Below are 20,530 nucleotides of genomic sequence, written 5' to 3'. Positions count from 1 at the left end.
AGGACATAGTGTCATGTCTTTCAGTCACTTCATTCATTCTCCCTCCTCATTCTCTGTCTACTACTCACTGTTAGGCTTCAGAAGGAAATGTCTGATTTCCTAATTATGTTTCTTTTGTACTCTTGCCTCTCCAGTGTTGGCTGTTGAAGTATAAAATGAAGGATGAGGCTGAAGGGAGGTTTGAGCCTTCATAAACAATCCTCTAGAGTGCCAGGAAAGTCCAGTTTCCTTACTCTAACAAGTCTGGGGAAGTACATTACAAAAACATCATGTGGAATCTCAAGATGACATATGAGCTGCTTGCTCAGGGAGCTGAAACAGATTCCTGTCCTCGGGTGGCCTGGCCCCTCTGGGAGGCTCAGCTCCGTGTCCCAGGAGCAGGAGAGCCCTGCTGGCCTTGCCCTGGGCCGGCAGCTGCCCAGGGACACGGAGCTGCTGCCGCCTGGGCCATGGCGGCGAGTCCAGGGCTGGCACAGCCCGCACGGCCTGGGAGGGCCCCAGCGAGAAATTGCCCTGCTGCCTGTCCAGTCACTCAGGCTTTACAGCTGCGTGCTCCAGGGTGTCTGGGGGCCCTGGGGGCTCCTTTGGAATTGCCTAAGAAATGCCTCCGAGCATCTGGGCTGCAGGCTGCAATTTCTTAGACTAAGCTAACTGGATACCCAGTGCCTATTAATTATTAACCAGCAGTCCTTGGGATATTTGAAATGAACAATTTCTTTTCACAGTAGTTGTGATTTTAAAGTTTCAAACTTCTAATTTTTCACAGCTGTCTAAAGAGCATGTATCAAATCCTTAATTAGTAATGAGTACGTATCCCCATTTATGTCTTATTTACATATAATTTAATATTAAATGTATTTTGGTGCTGCAGGAAGCTCTCATGGAAGAATATGCTATTGCAGCTCAGGTGTGGAAACTAAGTACGTGTGACTTGTGTGAAATAGCAAGAAACAGCGTTTTACAGAGTGGATTGTCAGATAAGGCAAGTATGGCTGGAAAACCTCTTCTGTGAATATTAGGGCAAGTAGCAACCCAGAAGTCAGTAGTCCAAACACTCAACAGCAGGTGCTTAGTGATGTATTTGTGCACATCCTTGTCCTCTTTTCCAGGAATAGTCACAAACTATCTGCTGTGCAGTCTTACATTACAAGTATTAACAAGACTTTTCCCCATTAGCTTTGTTTTGGAATTCTCATGTAGAGAGACCAGGTGTCTGTTTATACTCAGTTCTCCTTCCAGTTATAAACTTCGAGTTATTTGGGTGATACTGTTCTGCCTGTGATTTTCTACATCATATCTTAGCATTAAGTAAAAACAAACTGCCTGTCAGAAACAAGACATATTTTTGCTTAAAAGGGAATGCTACAGAAAATATTCTGGTTTAGGTAGGCAGTCAGATTAGATTAAATTCCCTTTTGGCTTTAAAATTCTACACAGCCAAGGCTTTCTCTAGGACTCACCTTAGAGCATTCTCTCTTCTATGTCACTGTTGAACATTTCTATGAAGGAACTGGTATATGAAGGGGTTTCATGAGTATATTCTGTTGTTTCTTCCAACATTCCCCAGTGACAACTACTTATTTTCCTCTTGTGCGACATTTAACCAACAAAAGAGACCAAAGCCTCTTTTTGTCCTCTCACACGCAAGATGCAGCAGTGAAGGCTGAACATTAACACAGAGGGTTTTAGCAAGCCAGACTGAGTGCACTTTTGAGTGATTATATGGATAAACTTTGGCCTTAAAATCTCCTAAACTGGTTAAGACTCTTGAGGAAGAGTTCAAAGACCAGCTGGTTGAAATTGCTCTTTTTGCTTGTGCTGGACTCATTCAACTAACATTTATTTCTGCAATAAGCCAAAGCTGTTGAACTGACTTCTTCCTTTTGACTTCTAATCCTGTTCACAGGAAAAGCAGAAATTCTTAGGGGTGAATTATTGCAAGGAAGGGCCTGAAGGAAATGACATTCGGAAGACAAATGTTGCCCAGATCCGGATGGCCTTCAGGTACGAGACTCTGTGCAATGAACTCAGCTTCCTGGCTGATGCCATGAGAACAGAAGATATTTCCACCCTGTCCAAGTAGTTACAAACTCAGAGAAACCAGAATATGTCCCTCTTAAGCAGGAAAGATGCTAATTAACCTCAAATCATCTGTCTTTGAGGCCACGGGGACGTAACTGGACAGAGACAAAGGGAGTATCTGTGGAAGGTAAACAGCGTTTGCCGTCACCTGTTACTGCATTGTTCTCGTTGCAAAGATTTCAGTTTCTACAAACATTAGGCTTTTTAAGATTGCTGTAAATATTAAATGCAAGCTCAGAATCATGTACTATTTGTTTCATACTGTCTTAACCGTGCCCTGCAGTATAGTCTGGGAAACCAGAGAGAATATCTGTAGTGCAGCTGTGCTGTGCACCTGAGGATCCCACAGGTGCTGACAGCACATGCCCTGGGTTGGTCCTGCAAGTCTCAGTACCAGTCGTGGCTTTTAACATTTTTAAGTTTAACCCTTTATTCATTAGCAGTTTCTGTGGGGTGCAGAATTTTGAGGCTACCCTTTGATTCTGGAAAGTGTTCTGACACAGTTTTTAGCTCAATGTTTCAGCAGTTCTATTGGAAAACAAGAAAAAACCAACATTGGGTAATCTTGTTCAATGACTAATTAATACCTGTTGTTATGTAGGATGTCAGTGAAGAACAGCAGATGAATGCTTTTTAATCTAGCATCTGGAAAACCTGTGTCAAAATCACTGTTATACATTGTGATGAATCTAATTACATGATGAAAATTTTGCCTTGAAAGTTGAGAACACTTTTTTTATTGCTTTGTAATGGGAATATTATGTGGATATGCCCTTTCAAATTACTTAGAAATTTATGCAGATAATTCTGGTTGCATGTAAAGAGAATTTTTTTTACTTGAAAAGGGGAAGTGTTCTTATGAATCAGTGGTAGAAATGCCAGACCTGGTTCTGGTCCTACTTCTGACATATTTTTACACATTTGTTTTAGTCTATATTTTAGTCGACTACAGCTGAATGGGAAGTCAAGCTGTCTATTTATACAGAAGCCAGCCCACTTGAAATCTGTCATTTCAGATCATGGTATGTTATGTTAAACTGTTTATTTATGAGGAAGTGGTTAGTAAAACACAGCTACTGGAGTATTTATCACTTTCCATCTTCTATTTCATCATCCTTATGACACAGTACTACTCTTTCAGAAAGGATTAAAGGTAATGACATGGTGGCATCTGTGTATTGTAGAAACTGCACAGTTTCACACCAAAAAAGACTCAAGGCTGGGGCAGCAGAGGCTGTGGTTGCCTGTGAGTCCAGCAGAGCAGCCCAGTTCAAAGGCCTGCAGTCCCTGAGGCAGGATGTGAGCCCAGGGTTAGACCCCTGGCTCTCTAATATCCTGCTTAGGGACACTGAGCTTCTTCAAACAGGTGTTCAGCATTAATGCAGAAAAAGGCAATAAGTGATACTGGCCCATCAAGGTTCACCTGACCTTGAACCCTGCATGTTGTGCTTAAGTCAGATGTCAGATCTTGTGCCACTTGTATTTCCTAGGCCAGGCCCTTCTCCTGGAGCTTGGGCACCTACAGCCTTTCTTCCAAGAGCTCTTCAGGTCTCATGTGCCCTTGCAAATGCAGCCAAAAGTTGTGACACCACCAGTACCACAGGATCCATTAATGGCATAAATGTGTAGAGGCATTGAAGACTCTCTCCTCAGGCTGTGGCAGTTCCAAGAGATACCTGCAAGGACACCTTTTTAAAGTTCTGCTGTCCTGAATGGAGATAGTGCAAGGAAATGGCACTGAAGTAGGGGAAGGAGGAATTCCTTGTCACTTCCTATAGCTGTGCAGCTTTGCAAGAACCCCCCAAGAGAAAGAGATAAACCTAAAGATGTCAGGAAGCAGCCTGGAATTTAAGGCTGCTCCAAGGGAGTCCAAGGCACAAGAGGGAGAGTTCTGGCCATCCACTCACCATCACAGTTAGCCAATGTCATGCAGAGGGAGCTGCAGTGATTGCAGCAGCTTTTCATCCAAACCCAGGGCTGCAGACAGGTGGTGGGAATTTGACTTCAGCTCTTCAGTGCCCCAGCCTAATGTCTGCAACGTGCCAGATTTCGTATTCCTTGTACCCCTAAAAATCACGTGAAGCCACATTATGCTGCCCAGCTGTACAAGAGGAAAACTGTTCCAGGTTCTGTCAGCAGCCCTTGTCAGCCTCACTGTTAGGAACTGTAGCAGCTCATAGAATGCAGTCTCAGGCTTGGCGTCATTTGCTTAGGATGAAGTCTGAGAAAGTGGTTTAAGCTGTTTAGCTTCATAAAATGCAAATGTCTTGTTTTCATCAGGACAACTTCCTAATAAACTAATGTTACCAATGTAACATTATTTGGGAGAAACATTGGCATCCAGGATAAATAAGCAACATGCTTGCTATGAAGAATTTCAATTTCAAGCATTTCCATTTGATAAACATTGCTTTACTTGGGTTGTTTCACCTGAAGATCATTATTAGTGCTGCTTTTGTTGTCACTTACATGTCTTTTTTAGTTTCCTTAAAATTACACCAAATTTGTGTATATATTTAATACTTTTTCAGCTTTCCTTACCTCAGGTTCTAATAAGTCTGTAGCTGCTATTGAAAAAAAGAAAACTGGGTTTGCATATTCAGTGAAAGGACAGTAATTGGGATTTTGACAATAACCACAGTAACACATAAGTGGTCATGAACACGAGTTCTGCTTTCTGTGCTTTCTTGTCTGCTGCTTTTAAGGGGAAATTTGGCTTATATTATTATATTTGAGCAAATAAAAACAGACATCTTTTCAAGTTTCCACTGCTACATTTTTCCTGGCATCTTTAATTCATCCTTTAATTGGGCAAATGTTACTGATTCCCAAGTTCAGTTCTTAAGCTTTACTTACTTTTTTTCTAAAGTTGCACTTTTGTGCTAATGTGAGGCTGTTCAGAGTAACCTTGTGGGCTCAGAAATGAAAAGACAAATCCAGCACAAGTCAGGGCTGTACACACAGGACAGGGCTGATCCCCCCAACTGTGCTGAGGTCAAACCTGGTTAGAACACAGCTGCTTTGACTCAGGGGCATCACTTTGACAGAGAACATCACTGCAGGTGGCAACTGGGTAAGCACTGCTGCAGGATGGAGAACATCCTACTTTATTTCTCTTTAGTTCACTAGGAGAGAGGCTCAAACATTATTCAAGGCTTCCTTAAATCTGTTGGTTCAAAAGCATTTTACACTTTCAATCTGAAATGGTTCATTATGGTTATTTGATGTTTACAACCTATCTACCTGAACAATTCTTTTCTGTTGTGTTACTTTAGCAAACTTAAGGCATTTGCTCTGCTACTGGAGAATATGTATTTTTTTCACAGCCCAGAGCCACCTTATTGTCTCCTATCATTGTTCTTTATGTGTGGCTAAACATTTCTGTTCTCTTTGCCTAGTTATAAATCCGAGTCTGAAAAGGTGTCTGTAAAAACTGCTTTTTCTTTCTGTGCCTGGGTTACATGATGTTTATGTTTTGCCTCTTGTGGAAGCATTAAACATTACACTAATGAATGAATTGTAAAAGAATATGGTTATGGATTTTGTCTGTTTATCTCTCAAAAAAATTGTAGCTCCTCCCAATCTCCACATTTAAGGAGAACTAAAGCCACATGACTGACTAAACCTAAATAAAGCATGAAAACTAAAAAAAACCCCAGTGGAGACAGAGAAAACAGTGAGCACTATTTAGGAGAAGGGGTTAAAGGCTTATCTGGCTTAACATAATTCAACATTAATGCAAACCAACCATTCAGGCCTGGGGTAAAGCTCTGAAGGTGAAATTGCATTGCTGCCCCCTCTGTCTCGGGGTGCCCACCCTGCTTCCCTGCTCCTCCAAGCTGTGCAGGGCACACAGCAGCTCTTGCTGATCCTGGAGCCTCGTGTGGATCTTGAGCTGAGAGTCAAGACACCCAAGCTGGGAGCAGGAAAGCAGCCCTGCCCCTCAGGGCCCCCTCAAGGTGTACTGTGATCTTGTGAGCACACACAGCAGATTTATCTGACAAAACACAACTAAGAAGCCAACAAGTGACAGATTTAAATAAACAGTATCAACACAGACATCCTCCTACAATCACCATGACTTTTGAGGAAAAGCAGAACACAAAACACTTGAGTAGGGAAGGGAGTCAGGATTTTTAGGTGAAGATGAAAACATCATCTCTTTCAGTACACAATTCAGTACAAAAATCAGTATTTCTGTACATGAGTAGCACTGGTGAAGCACAGGAGTACAGTTCATCTGTAACTGAGAAATGTGCATTTCTCCCCCACGCCTCTCAAAGCACTCAACACAAAACACTGATAAACAGCACAGTCTGTATAATCCTGAGACAATCTGAATAACAGTGAGACACCAACACAACCCCTTCATTAATCATTCACCATGATGGATAGGGACTGCCTCACATAAAAAGTAGTTTTTGAAGATCTGTTAAAATGGGTCAGAACCGCATCAGCATGGAAGCACAGATTGTTGCATCAAACTCCTCCTACCTTCTTACACTTACACATTTCAGAGGTGCAGGCTTCCAAATACTTTAGGCTTACTTTCTGAAAACATGGAACATTTTTAAATAGCACTTAGAATCAAAGAAGGATGCTCATTTCATCACCTCTTGGATTGTATTCTTTGTTCCAGCAGACACACACTGTGCAAAGTTCTAGCCAAGTTAAAAAAACTTGTAATTCCTTTTAATATTAGGCCTACAAACCCCATGCCCAGTGTTTACTATTTGAATTTTGATGGGTTAGTGAGGTAAGTAAAGATCTGTTAACTAACATCTTGTGCTGTCCCATCCCTCACAGATGTAACATTGGCTGGCTCAGAGCAAAATGTTACCTGGTGATCCCCCACTGTGGTCACTGGAAAAGCACACAGCTCCATCCAGGCTAATTCCAGTGACACATCCCAGCAGGATAAGTTTTAAGTCCTTAAAAAATATTGCTGTATGATAAATTCTTTGCCTTGGAAAGAAGCGTCTGAAGAAATGACAGTTAACAAAAATTCAGTTTTGAAATGACTGATGTTTAAGTCACACTCATAAAGCAGAATTCTGTTCACCCACTTAAAACAGGTGAGGATAAAACCTCTGGCAAGTTATCTTCAAGGATGACTTAACAACAGAAGCCCAAAGAAAATACTTAGTTACTGTCACATTACTCCTATTACAATGTGTGAATACAAAATTAAAGCATTATATATATGCAGTGTAAGGACTAAGGCCAGCCAAGTTAACATACAGCTCCTACTTACATCAAACACATCCTTAGGGCTTCCTGAGAGGGCTGTTCTTCCAGGGTGTAGCTGGATGCAAAGCACAAAGAACCAATATGTTCCTTCCAAAAATAATGCATTTGGCACATACAGCTCTACAGGGTGGGACTGAAGAGCTCAGTTCAAACCTGTAACACAGAGACCTCAGTGGTTGCCCTGGTTTCCAGAAAGGGAAAGAGTATGGATTAGTAAATGGATGGATTTCTAATTATGTATAGAATTTTCTTTAAAGGAAAGATAAGGTAAATAAACCATTTCCCACAACAAAAAGGAGCCACTCCTATCACATTGATATGGTGCCTAAACTTCAGACCTAGTGAATATAAAGGTTTGCTAATTGCTCTGGTACACCTACCTCCTGCTGTGCCTGACAACTGGTCATTTTATCCATTCTAATTTCCTAATCTGTTAATTAATTTCTCTCCCATTTCTGCCTTGGCTTCGAAAGATCCAAACAGATAAGCCAAGTAACTAGACAAAGGAAACAGTTACATTAATTATATATCTCAATACTTACTTAAAATGAGGAAAAATTAAGAAAAAAATATCCCAAACCTTAGCATTCTTACACTTTAAACTACCATCAGAAACATGATGAATTAACTTAGGGAAAAAGTGTGTCACAATTCTCTGAAAATAAAAATCCTTTCTCTGAACAAACCTGCTCCTCAATATGTTCTCTAAGAATTGGAGTTCATTTTTCCCATCACTGCAGAATGTTCCAGTTTATTTGTGTACCTACAAGAGGTCAAATTTGAGCCAGTTTTTTTTTTGTTGTTTGTTTTTTTTGAGAGCTGCATTCAGGTACCTTATTGATACTTAAATACTTAATTGATATTTAATAAGAATTAATTAATTGATACTTAAATACCTTATTGATTCTTAAACTCTTCAAAGTTTAAGAGAGCTCTGACCCACAGTGCCACACTTTTAACCACACCACCTGTACAGTGCAATTGTATTTGGCTCAAAACTCAGTTTTCAGACTTCAGCGGTACTAAAGCCAAGGATCCCTTAAGCTTAAAAGAACTCTGACATTTCTTTCAAAGTAACTTTATTGCACAATTCATACACAAAGTTTAATATAGTGGAATGTTCTTAGCTATTAATACCATCTCTAATGTTTGAGTTACAATTTCACATTAAACCTGTAAGAAATGTTCACTTAACACAAGTTAATTTGTTCTAATGCCCCCCTGCCCCATCAACAGCTATTTGCAGTAATTCACATTTTCAAGGTCTGGCTTCTGGAACTCATTGCCATGTCCATGCCAATGGATTCCTTTTCCAAAATTGTTTGCTAAATGTTGCACTCCAGACTAAGCAATACCAACCAGTACCAAATTACTAGTTTTTTAGTGTTAAAGTATCTATTTCTCCATATAACATACAGTACATATATTTTACAAGGCACACATTACAGTATCTACATCACAGCAGTGTGAATTACAGCAACTTAATTTAAAAAAGCTGTACAGAATAAAAAGTTTACTTTTTCACTATTTAAATAATTTTTGCATTAGTTTATATTGTAATTGTCATTATGCTGCAATTAATAACCTGTTTGCATCATTATAAAATTACATTTTAAGAAGTTCATGTAAGTTCTCAGCAGAAAGTCAACTTATAAAATCTCAGTTCAGAAGTATAATTCTTGAAGTACTTGAAAAATAAAGTTAGCTTGAAGCTTTCATTTAGATGTTCTTTCTGTTCCAGTGATATAAAAAGTTTAAAAAATTCAAAGGTTATTTGAAAGTTCTGAACATGGACTAATGCAAGCTCAAAAAAGCAAAAAGAAACCAAACTGGTGCATGATTAGGAATATTTGCACATGTTTTCATGGGAAATCCTGGGCCAGTAACAATTTCCAAACAATAACCACCTTTATGCAACCAAACACTCCATACATTTACTGAATATCTCATTGCTATCAATGGCTTAAGAAAGGAGGAGGGGAAAAAAAATCTCAGTTATATACACTCCTAATAAAAGGATTTTTCCATAGCTAAATACAGATTTACACACTAAAATACTGGCTCTCAGATGACAGACACATGAAGGGTACATTGCTTCTCTGGCTTAAAACCTATGGTAAATCTGACAATGGTGTCACAAGTCAAGCTCAAAGCCACACCTCAAGCCATTTCCCATGTACATTCTTTAACAAATTGATGTAATTAAGTTATTTTGGAGCCAATTAAGAAAAATAACCAAAATGTGCATATCTACACGTGCACATGCCTTTTAGTTCAGAACCTGTCTGTGACAAAAGGACTTAAGCCTCATGGAATTTTAACAGGTATGGCAAGGAAAAATGCAGTCTCACAGTAAGTAATGTTTATGCTGATACTCCCTCAAATGCTACACTTGAATATTTTAACTTGAGGTTACTGAGTGAGAAAAAGTAGTATTTGTTTATATATATATAAATTAATTCTCTACAGTAGCCATTCATTTCCATAATGCTATTTATGCACAAGATGCTTAAGATGGGTTTCCTGAATACTATTTTAGACTGTCTAAACTCAGCTCTTTAAAGACTTTATTCTGCTAGACACAAAATACTGTTGCACTCCAGTTATGATACCCCTTTTCCAAGCTGTCACATGCACATCTCTCTCCAAGCCACATTATTGTTAAAGAAGTTTCCCTCTGCTACATAAAAGCATATTGCACTTGTAGATATAAAGTAGAGCACCCTTACTTAGATTATCACTTGTAGCTCTTCATATACCTTTTAACTCTGATCTCATCACTTCAATAACTCAAGAGGAACAGATAAAACCACAGCATCAGACTAAACTACACCTTAAGTGCTAATTCAAATAAAGGCATTCTCTTCAGATATGCCCAATGTTTAGAAATAGTTTTAGCTTTTCTTTATCAAAAACTACTGGGAAGCTGATTTACTGCTTTTAGGATTGTGTATGAAACTGTTTCATGTTTCCAAGCTAGTAAGACTATGCTAAATATCATATTTAAAAAAATATTCTAAGAGATAAGTCTTGTTAGAATAAGGGGAAGTGCACAAATACATTTACAGATGTGCCTACACTCTCCGAAACAGATTTAAAACAATTAATACTAAAAGTCATAACAAATCAGATTAAGTATATGTAAACACTAAGAGCAGCAATAACTTCCTACTGAAGAACAGGCAGTGGGACATCTTCAAGTTTCAACAGTAAAATTTCAAATTAATAACCACTAGTGCTAACTCATCATCTTCATTCACATTAGCTGTGAATAAGGGACTGCTTTGGAGGGTGGGAACTGTGAGGTCAAGCCATCTGCCATGGTTCATCTCTGTAGCAGTACACTGTGATGCTCAAACAGCAGTTTGCAGTTGTAGTTGTGCTGTTACAAGTTGATCCATCGAGTACTTGAACTGTTAATTAATATCAAACGCCGCTGTTAAAGTAAACTGTGTTAATGAGCAAAGAGTTTGCTGATAGAAGAGTTTAATAACGAAGACTGCACACACAGAGACTTGCTCAGACAGCCTGTGCTTCAGGAGAGCAGTGCAGACTCACAGCAGCCAAGAGGAGAAGGAAAGGACAGACTGGAAGAACGGCAAGGAGAGGTAAATCCAGACTCTGGGGACAACAAAAGCTTCAAGTGGTTCTGCCATGATCAGCCTGCTGGGCAGGGTCAGGGTCTGTGGGGCTGCCCCGCCTCATCCACCATGTTGAGGATGTAAGTGGCAATGTCATCTTCTGTAGGGGCCTCTGACACCACCCAGGAGTCTCCTGCCCCCGTCACCTGCCGGCGGCACACGGGACAGTTCCTGTGGCGGTCACTCCTGTTAGGAAGGCACAGAAATGAGTGGTTTTCACTGATGGTCTCTTGCTGGCCAGAAAAAGCCAAAAGAGCCCCCAAATGGACAAACGAAACCCAAACAAAAACCAACCCAGTGAGAACTTCAAGAATGATCACATTAATTGGATTAGGCCACCTATCTATTTTCTTTGTTTAAAAGCTTCTTTCTTTGTGAGGAATACTTCTGAATAGAGCTCCATTCTTTGAATGAAAATTTGAAATCATGTTCCTTCTATCATTTGCTAAGGTCAGAGAGGAGGCATCTGGCTACCTGGGCAGAAGGTTTAAATGGAAATTCACTGTCTAAATTAATTCTTCCTATCTTCAAGAATTCAGCAGAGGTCCTTAGAAAATAATCTCCATAGTCTTCCTAGATAAAGAGAAGCTTTTTCCTGGGCCATGCAGTCCACAGAAGTTTAGAAATGGTCCCTCCAAGTCCCAGCCCCCTCCACCACCTCAGGGGTCCCAAACATTTATGTTTGAGCTGGGGGCCTCTGTTATGCCTAAATTAACATGAAATCAACCTTAGAAATTACAGACAAAAAAAAAAAAAGCATAGTGTAACTGGAACTTAGTGAGGAGTTCAGCTGATTCATCAGCCAAAGCAGTGTATAATTCACTCTCCAGAACAGTCACTAAACTAAGCCTTGTCTTGCTGATTGATGTTAGGATATTTTCCCAGAAGAGAGAAATGACTTGCTGCATTCTACAATCCAGTGATTTTTTACTATGTATTTCCCTTGTGGAATTCTGGGTGTTTGTTACAAGAGTAACTTCCTTGGTAAGTCTTTCAAAAAACCACAAAACAAATTCCTATGCACAAATTATGCATAAAGCCATTTGCATTAACTAGCCAAAAACCCCTTTTTTTAAAAGAGCAGGTCTGTGTCTCCTAATGCCAGACTACCAGGACACTTCCCTAATCCTTGAAGGCCTGCATGGTCAGACAAGAGCTGTATTCCTCCACAAAAGAATTTTTCTCTCCCACTTTTCTGAGAACTGGTGTATCAGAGATGCAGAAGCTGAAAAGGTGTTCAAGTTACTGTGAAACTGAACATTGTAAGCTACACATCATAGATGTACATTTGAAGGTGCTGCCATTGAGAAGAAATACCTTTCTGTAAGAGTCTGATATATTTAAATCAGTAAATTGTATGCTATTTATGTGAAGTGAAAGCATAACATGGAAAAAAAAATCCCTCTGATAGTTATTTCCCACGTCCAACTTGCCTTCATATTTGCACACTGTTAACAAGCCTTGAATGAGATCTTGTGAAGCAGAACATACCAGTATCTGCATATCTGCATATACCATCTTCTCAAGTTTCTCAGCAAGACTATATCAATTCAGTTTTAGAAGAATAAAAAGATGTAAGAAATTACAAAACAAATGCTGCACAGCACTTTCACACCTCTTTTTTACAAAATTTCCTGCTTTCCTTCTGCTTCAGTCTGATTTTACTCAAGTTTGTTATGTATCATATGTACATTGGCTTGGAAATATCCTCAGACATTAAATTATATGGCAACCATAGAATCTGTCACACCAAACTGAAACACGCGTACTATAAAGTAATTAATATCCTTTCATCTATATTACCATTTATCAATGCATTTCTGGCAGAAACTGTGAGCACATGGCAGGATTAAATCAGCACGTCCATCCATGCAGATGCAACATTCCTCTTCATCTGTCAGCTGTTTTACTCTGCAGAAGAGAAGACACCGTTTTCTTCCAGATGTTTGATATTTATGCCCCAGTAGCTACACCAGTTACTACATTTTTCATAATAATCAGTGATGGCCAGAAAGAAACACTTGTGATTTAATCTGTGAATGGACTACTTATCATCCCAGCCTATGTCAGCAGTGAACTAAACTAAACCAGAATGTGCATTTATTTATTTATTGTGTCAGGTTTTTGTGTTAGTGTTTGACTCAGGTGCTTTAGGTGTTGCCAAAGGTTCTGTAAATCCCTTTTCCTATCAACAAGGAAGTGTGAGGAGCTGTAACTGCTTTGTATCAAATGACTGGGCAGAAGAACAGAAACACTGTTTACATTAAAGGCATGAGAAGAACCTGCCTTCCTGTCACTGCACATCAGGCTGAACTAGCTCATAATAAACTTTGCCAAATTTCTGTGTGCTGGTTTATATCCTTGACAAAAACATGCATGTCAAGAGGTTCACTACCAGAATGCACGTTCACTCATTTCACATGCCATCAAAATGCATAACTGCTCATTAGATTGAAAAGGCTGATTTTAGCTTGCAATATGCTCCATGTGATTGCTGCTCAAATTAGGACTCTCAAGATGTTACCACAGCTTGTCCAGTTAAACTCTCAGGTGCTTCTGTTGGTGGGGAAGTTTAAAAAATATCTCACTACACAAGACAGATGCTGACATTTTCTATCTTTTTCCCAAATGACAGATATCTGTGTCTAATGCTCTTAACAGGAGGAGTATCTCAAATACCTGCACCATCAACACTTCTCAAGTGTGAAAAGGCACAGAGAATCCTCAGCTTTCACTGGCCTAACCAGACATGTGAAGTCTGCAATTTTATAGTCACAGCTCACTTCTAAACCAACCAAGGAAGTGTTGTAAAATGCTTGGGTCTTCAAAAGCCCTGACTGGGGAATCCCTGTTCTGACCTGAGGGACAGAGATAGCATTCTGAGGAAAAAAAAAAAAAAAAAGGCATTTCAGGAGTCACTCCACCCTATTAACTATTGACCAGATCATTTTTGCTAAGGCATCCAAGGGAGCTTGACAAATACAGATTCATTTTTGAACTGTACAGAATTGCCAGCTACTGAACAGCAGTCAGCATGCCTTTGTTTTATCTTTCAGGAGGTCCTAGAGGCTTCCTTTTCAATTTGCTTTTGGAGAAATCACTTCAAAACGACAGATTTATTTTTTTTTTACAGATGGTAATTTGCATACAATGAGGACAACAACTTCCAAGAAGTCTGTTCACTGTGTTCTTTAGACCTGTTCCCTCTCATTTTCCTCCCCCATGCAATTCTGAGTACTAACCTTTAAGAGCTCTTGAATTTTTGGCATTTGCTGGTGTCTATACAAGCAATTATACAAGGCCTATTTATGAAGTTTCTGCAAAGTCAGCTTTAATCACAGGACTAAGTTCCTGAAGAAACAGTAAAATAAAGGAGTGACAGACTAAGGAAATGCTTATCTATCTCTTCATTATCAGAAAGCATAAACCACTTAGGCATATTTTGCATGCTCTGAATAGGAAGTGGATGTTGTAGAGAAATGGGGTATTATTCTAGGGGAAAAAGTTAAGAAGAATTAAACAGACAATACTTGCTATTTTTAGATAGCGAGGGCTAACTTTGCAGAGCTGAAAAATGCCTAAAGGTAAGAAGAATTGAGGTAAATGGGTGATTATCACAGAAAAATATACAGAAAATTTCCTTGGTTTAGAATACTTGAAGGTGCTTCAGCCTGTATTTTCCTCAGTAACTTGAAAAACTTGGCTAAGACACAAGCTCACCAAACTGCATCATATCAGCTAAGTGTACTCTGTTTTTATTTGTGACTGATACTGCCTCGAGTGATGAAGTTTACAACCAAGGAGGACACTCATCTGCCCTGTCTCCAGGTCTGAAAAACTGGAAAAGAAACTCACATAGAAAACCTTTTATCTTCCTCATTGACTTTAGCAATATATAAAGTTGTTTTGCATAAGTGACTATGCTGTTTGGTTTGGGTGTTTGAAGCAAAAGACCATTTCCAGAAAATCGTATAACCTTGAGAAAGTAATTTTCCTGCTCTTTCTCAAACATGTTCACAATTTACAGGACATTAAATAAAATGAAAATAATACCTTCTGCAATCCACTGACTAAAAACCACACTGACTTCTGCAATCCACTTAGAAAAAACAGAGGGCTCTGTGGAGTGACAACACAGGTGACCCCTTTTTCATTCCAACAGCTAAAGTGTGACACTTGAGCTGTTTCATTAAAATACCTGTCTGCCCAGCTCTTTACTGGTGAACACAGAGAACTCTACCAGTTACTACCTTTTCTTGTAAAACTTAGCCCTACCTCACTTTAAACTGAGTTAGAACCCTGAACTTATTCAGGAAAAGTAAGGCATTACTGGTAGCAGCAACACTTCCACGCAGGGAAAGGGTGATTGGCTTCTTACTGTTACATTCAGTTTGAGCTGAAGTTATTGCAGGTGTTGACCTCAGTCTTTTGTTTTCCCTCTGGTTAACAAAGCAGAAGGTCAACATGAGTGAGACAGTTCACATTTTTCCACTCTTACAAGTTCAATTATTACCATAATTGACGGGTTTCTAGTGGCAACAGATGGGAACTTTCACATGCCAAAATGGAAGAGGAAGAGAAAGTTTAAGTGGAACAATAACAAAATCCATTTAAACAAACACTGTCAAACCCCCTGGATCTGCAGCTGATTCCGTTTCCTCCTGCTTCCTTTTCCAGGAGATTCAACATATACTATGTTTATATTAGAACTGATCTCAACAAGGCTGCTCTGAAGCCAAGGTATGGTAGCACCATATTTCAGGATTTCACCCAAGTGCACTGCAGCTCCCTTGGTGCAAGGGAAGGTGTCTGCTCATGTTTGTGATGGTACAAAGCCTGCAGCTGCCAGGAGCGAGCAGCTCCCATCAGCATGTGTTTGTAGTTCAGGTTTGAAGCACAACTCCTGAAATGCTTAGGCTGTAACTGGGGTCAGAAGCTAAAATGTATCAAAATACCTTCCCATCCACAAGCTGGCCTGACAGGAAGACACAGACATCCAACTCTCAGCAGCTTCTTCAGAAGTGTCACTCTGTGCAAGAACTCCTGCTGCTTGACTGGTGATGTCTTTGTAAAGCTGAGTGAACTGATATAAGTTCAAGATTCTGGAAGCTTCCACGATGCCACTTGTTTTATTTATCTTAAGATATAAGAATTGTTCAGAATTACTTATCAGATTTTAACTTGGCATTGCTCAGAATGTTTGCAAAGCACTGCAGTTATCATCTAAGGCACTAGTCCCCTTCCTAAGTGTCCTTCACCACATTAACAAGCTGCAGTCTGCCTCAGCAAGAGTCAGGGCTGCCCACAGCTGCTGCAGCATGAGGAACACCACAGGCAGCACCACAATTTTAGGGCAAGGCAATTGCCACCACTACTCAAATGGATTCAGGTGTGAGTAGGGACCTAATGCTCAAAAAACTGGAATGAACTTAGAACCAAGCACAGGATAATCTGTCATTTGATATCTGACCTTAAAATTGCCTAGTGATGGCTGCCTTAATGAAAACTAGGAGTAAACAGAAAACTACTAACTGTTGGTTTCAAACAGAGTTTGAGGGTTGGCTTGTTTAACCACATGTTAAGATTTCTCAGGGGATTCAGGATCATTAAAGGACTTTACCTGATAGGATAGAGGGGAAAATCTCATTAGACAGAGCAAATTTCATAAGTTTTTGTCATAAAATAAAACATTTAACCTTTAGATTGGTTTTCAAAGGGATCAGACTATGTACAGGGACACTAGCTCAATAATGCCTGGAAGACCTGATTAATTTCTACTAATAATTTCAAAATCTATGGTTTGCAGTTTGTGGTACCATTGTATTACCTGACCTCGCACATCACCTGCATTTGTAACTAAAGGGCTGTAGGTGCTCCACTGGAAGGCATCACTCCTTTAAACTTAGTTATAAAAATGTTTTTGTTCTGTGCTTTTTGCAGAAACTTGGAATTTAGACTTAATTTATCTCCAACAACATCTTTGAATACATCATCTGGATCAAAACACACGTAGCAGGTGTTGGATTTTACAAGTAAAACTGACAGTCCTCAAATCTTTACATACAAATTGCCCATCAAATTAAAATTGTTCACTTACTTTGGTACATATTATCCTAACAATCACCTTCCAGAAAGCAGAAGAATCAGACCCAGGCTGTACTTCAAATAACAGATGTTTGTCTTGTCCAGAAGCCAATTTTGCAGTACTGAAACAAAGCAACACCAGTTTAACACCATGTGCTAGACCTGCAAAGATCAGCAGCCTCAGCCAAGTGGGATTATTTATGATTCACCTGTCTGCTCTCTATCCTTAAAAGAGATGTTAGCAATGCTGCCCAGAGGCATCAAAGTATAATGACCTTCTCAGCATGTCACAGAATACACAATCCATTTCACTTTGAACTGCACAGCAAACTATAGAAAATGTTGTGGAAATCTTTTGCTCCAGCATCAGCAAGCAGGTGTACTTTATAAATATTAAATTAATACATACTCTCACTGTTTATTATACTAATCACACAATCCTGTCTCCAATCTGAAGAGGTTATTTCCTCAACAGGTATGTAAAGAAAAGGCTGTGAGTACCAGCATATGCTGATGAGGTGTATTTCTGTTAGTATGTATTAATAATGAGGCAGTCAGGTGAATGCGTCAGGTGACACAAGATTTGTTTCTTTAATAGAACACAGACACAAGGGTCTATTCCATAAGAATCAGAATACATTCAGACTTAAGTAAACAATGGAAAGAAAGAAACCACTTGAATAACAGTACTTTGGAGTGAATTATACTGATATATGCCTGGAGTCTCAGTCAAAACATCAGGTTATGTTCTTCAAAATCAATTTATTTGTCTACCCAGAAGATAGCTATGTGTTCTTCAAGGTCATTCACAAAAGTATGAGCCTCTCCAAGATAATTTCTAAACTGAATACAAACTCAAATTTTAGTTAAACAGCAAATATTACAAAGTCCTTATTCAGTGTGTGCATGTTTCCACTTCATTTTATCACTCTCATTTTATATCATAAATACAGGCTAAAAATGACAACACTGCTTTTTTTGCGCATTTCCTTTTACTGTCATTATACCAATCAAACAAAAGGCAGGCTATGAAAAATCTGACAAAAAAGCAGCCTTTTGTTTGGGATTATCTAGGTCACTGGTTTGGGACAGTAAGACACATCTCATCCTTAATGAGGAGCAGCCTTGCATGTCTGCAGAGGTGGCAGAGATGTTCACACACAGTTCTTTCTCAGGTGCCACCCTTCTCATGTAGATCTGCTGTCCCTGCCAGGCTCCTACTGCTCCCTCCTACCCAGCCTGACAAGCAGAGAGGAAGCAGCATCACATCTTCAGCTGGAAGGCAGAACAATAAGGGACACACGTGACACTAACAAAATGATGATGCTAAATCACCTCTTGTGAACTTTTAAGAGAGAGCAACACTTGCTGGAAGAAGTGTACTGGAGAAAAGTGAATTTAAGGAGGAGAAAAGGCTTTGGACTTTGAAGTGTAATTACAACCGTTATGAAAACATAAAGAAATGAAGGAAACATTTCAAAACCATCAAGCCAGTTCTGGCTTAGCCATGACAATAACATATTGCATACAAGGTCTGTATAAAACAAACACACACAAAAAAAGGAAGAAGCAAAGTAAGGCTTACATATCATTGAGTTCAGCTACTCTTCCCAGGAACTCTTCATAGGTTAGGAAACCACTTTCTTGAACCAAAGAGGCATGCTTTGCTACTTTTTCTGGCAACTTGTTAATTACAGTTTGTGTGTGGTTTGAAATCTGTTGACCCATGGTGAAGCTCTTCACCTCAGTTCTGTAGAGGGAAGCTCTCATTCACTTGCAGAGTCTCTGATAAAAATATTTGAGAGGGTTACATTTGTATGTTTGTGAGTGGCTACTCCCTCACTTTCTTTTAGCCTACAGTAATTATTCCACAAATAACAAAATAACAGTCATATCAGAAACAACGCAGAACACTTCAAAGAGTCTGGAATGTGGCATTATTATCTTACTAAAAATAAACTATTTTGCTTACAGCAATACTTAAATAGAGATAACTTTCCACACAAATTCAGCTGCAACACACACGTATGTAAATACATCCAATGGAATGGGAAAAAAAAATCTTAAGATGACAATGGTAATTCATGACAATCTTTGTTTATTCTAAATATTTGTGCATGTGAATATCAGAATGTCTGCAAATAAGCACATCAGTGTCTGTTTATACACAGACATCACATTAGGAATCAGCTTTCTTACATCAAACTTACACTGGCAGATCAAAAGAACTCCCACAGCATTCTGAAATTGGTAAGCCAAGGAATCCATGTCAGTATGAACCAATTTAGAGACCTCCTATCTGCACAAAACACTCAACTTTAGGATGTATTACAGAAGTGACTTGCTCAAATGTCTCCAACTTCATCTTTCCTTCACTCCCAAATCTTTTTCCCCAAAAGTCGGTCCAAAGATTAATGCCATGCTCTCCGTGTATTTATCTACTTATTCCCCTTGATCCCTCAGCATTTGACTTCCCCCGAAATGCCTTTGCAGAGTTCACTGTCTGTCAAGCAAACCAGTTGTGTCACGCCCTTTTAAGACTTCTACAGATAGAGGTGTGCGAGGGCAAGCGAACTGCACAACAGCCACCTAAACCCAAAGACGGAGCAATCTGACAGTAGCTGTGTTGCAAACTCCCGATGAGAGACACCACAGAGAAAGCAGCACTTTGCCCCGCAGGTAGCTGTAGCAGCACTTGGGCTTAACTCCACCCAGAGTTCACAATTTACAGCTGTTGAGATCTCACCACGGTGTCAGAAAAAACACAGCACACCAAGCAAGCCCCTATCAGAGCATACTTAGGTACTATGCAATTTCACCACAGTGAGCTTCCAATTTACGGCTGGAGTTGTGACCAGTTTCTGTCGCCACACAGATACGCTCCCCCTCCAGCCACTTTTCTCCTTCCAGTCGCCTTTCGCTCCGCTCTCCGGAGTGTTTGGTGAGCACACGCCCAGGCCACACACGTCAGGAGCACAACCTGTCACCTTGCAGCCGCCTCCCCCCGGATCTCCCGGGCTTGTGCTCCTGCCGAGCTCAGCACCCAAATCCCAGCACTGAAAAGTCCGGGTAAAAACACCTGCCAGGGTGTCTACACTTGGATATCGGGAAAAGTTTCACCCTGAGGGTGATCGAGCACTGGAACAGTCTCCCCAAGGAAGTGGTCACAGCACCAAATCTGAGAGTTCAAGAAGCGCTTGGACAACACTCTAAGGCACACGGGGTGACTCTTGGGGTGTCTTGTGCCAGGAGTCAGACTGTGAGTCCCTTCCCACAAGGCATATCCTCTCACTCTATGAGTGTTCCCTGTTGTTTGCCCTTCAACACCCGACACACCTCGCGTCACCCGCAGACCCTCAGACCTACGAGGCGCTCCGAGCGGCGCGGACGGGCCCGGACACAGGCCCTCATGGCCCAGGCGCGCCTCGCCCGCTCGCCCTTCCCCGGTTCGGGCCCTCAGCCCGGCTGCGTCA

General features: G+C 40.1%; 2 protein-coding genes across 4 annotated transcripts in view; one reads left to right on the top strand and one right to left on the bottom strand.

The window, feature by feature from the left end:
• The window catches only part of AMPD3 (adenosine monophosphate deaminase 3), a 32,843-nt gene extending 27,233 nt beyond the window's left edge, over window positions 1-5,610 (top strand). Inside the window, exons 14-15 of one of the 2 annotated variants that reach the window (XM_015630263.2) lie at window positions 872-982; window positions 1,907-5,610. In XM_015630263.2, coding sequence (XP_015485749.1) covers window positions 872-982; window positions 1,907-2,083 — 288 coding nt within the window. In that variant the 3' untranslated portion in view covers window positions 2,084-5,610. The other variant, XM_015630264.2, reaches the window with a different exon arrangement.
• A 647-nt stretch (window positions 5,611-6,257) lies between these two features.
• On the bottom strand, window positions 6,258-20,511 carry RNF141 (ring finger protein 141). Of its 2 annotated transcripts, none has more exons than XM_015630266.3 (6): window positions 20,394-20,511; window positions 18,643-18,842; window positions 17,071-17,179; window positions 15,929-16,110; window positions 12,777-12,884; window positions 6,258-11,159 (listed from the first exon to the last, which is right to left on the bottom strand). In XM_015630266.3, the coding sequence occupies exons 2-6, from the start codon at window positions 18,825-18,827 to the stop codon at window positions 11,009-11,011; spliced, it is 735 nt and encodes a 244-aa protein (XP_015485752.1). In that variant the 5' UTR covers window positions 18,828-18,842; window positions 20,394-20,511; the 3' UTR covers window positions 6,258-11,008. The 2 variants fall into 2 exon arrangements, with proteins under 2 accessions (XP_015485752.1, XP_015485751.1); XM_015630265.3 differs by lacking the exon at window positions 20,394-20,511 and adding an exon at window positions 19,268-20,379.
• Window positions 20,512-20,530: the final 19 nt, after the last annotated feature.

Source organism: Parus major, chromosome 5 (genome assembly GCF_001522545.3).
Source record: "Parus major isolate Abel chromosome 5, Parus_major1.1, whole genome shotgun sequence".
Taxonomy (NCBI): Eukaryota; Metazoa; Chordata; class Aves; order Passeriformes; family Paridae; genus Parus; species Parus major.
The sequence above is the reverse complement of the archived record's forward strand: the minus strand, read 5'-3'. Positions and strand labels throughout refer to the sequence as shown.

What these genes read in the sequence shown, in the direction of transcription:
- RNF141 (XM_015630266.3), bottom strand. Translation starts at nt 18,827, where the DNA reads ATGAGAGCTTCCCTCTACAGAACTGAGGTGAAGAGCTTCACCATGGGT. An exon ending in GTAGCTGAACTCAATGATAT is followed by an intron (nt 17,180 to 18,642) that starts GTAAGCCTTACT and finishes GCTTTGTTTCAG; the next exon opens with TACTGCAAAATTGGCTTCTG. An exon ending in TTAGGATAATATGTACCAAA is followed by an intron (nt 16,111 to 17,070) that starts GTAAGTGAACAA and finishes TTATATCTTAAG; the next exon opens with ATAAATAAAACAAGTGGCAT.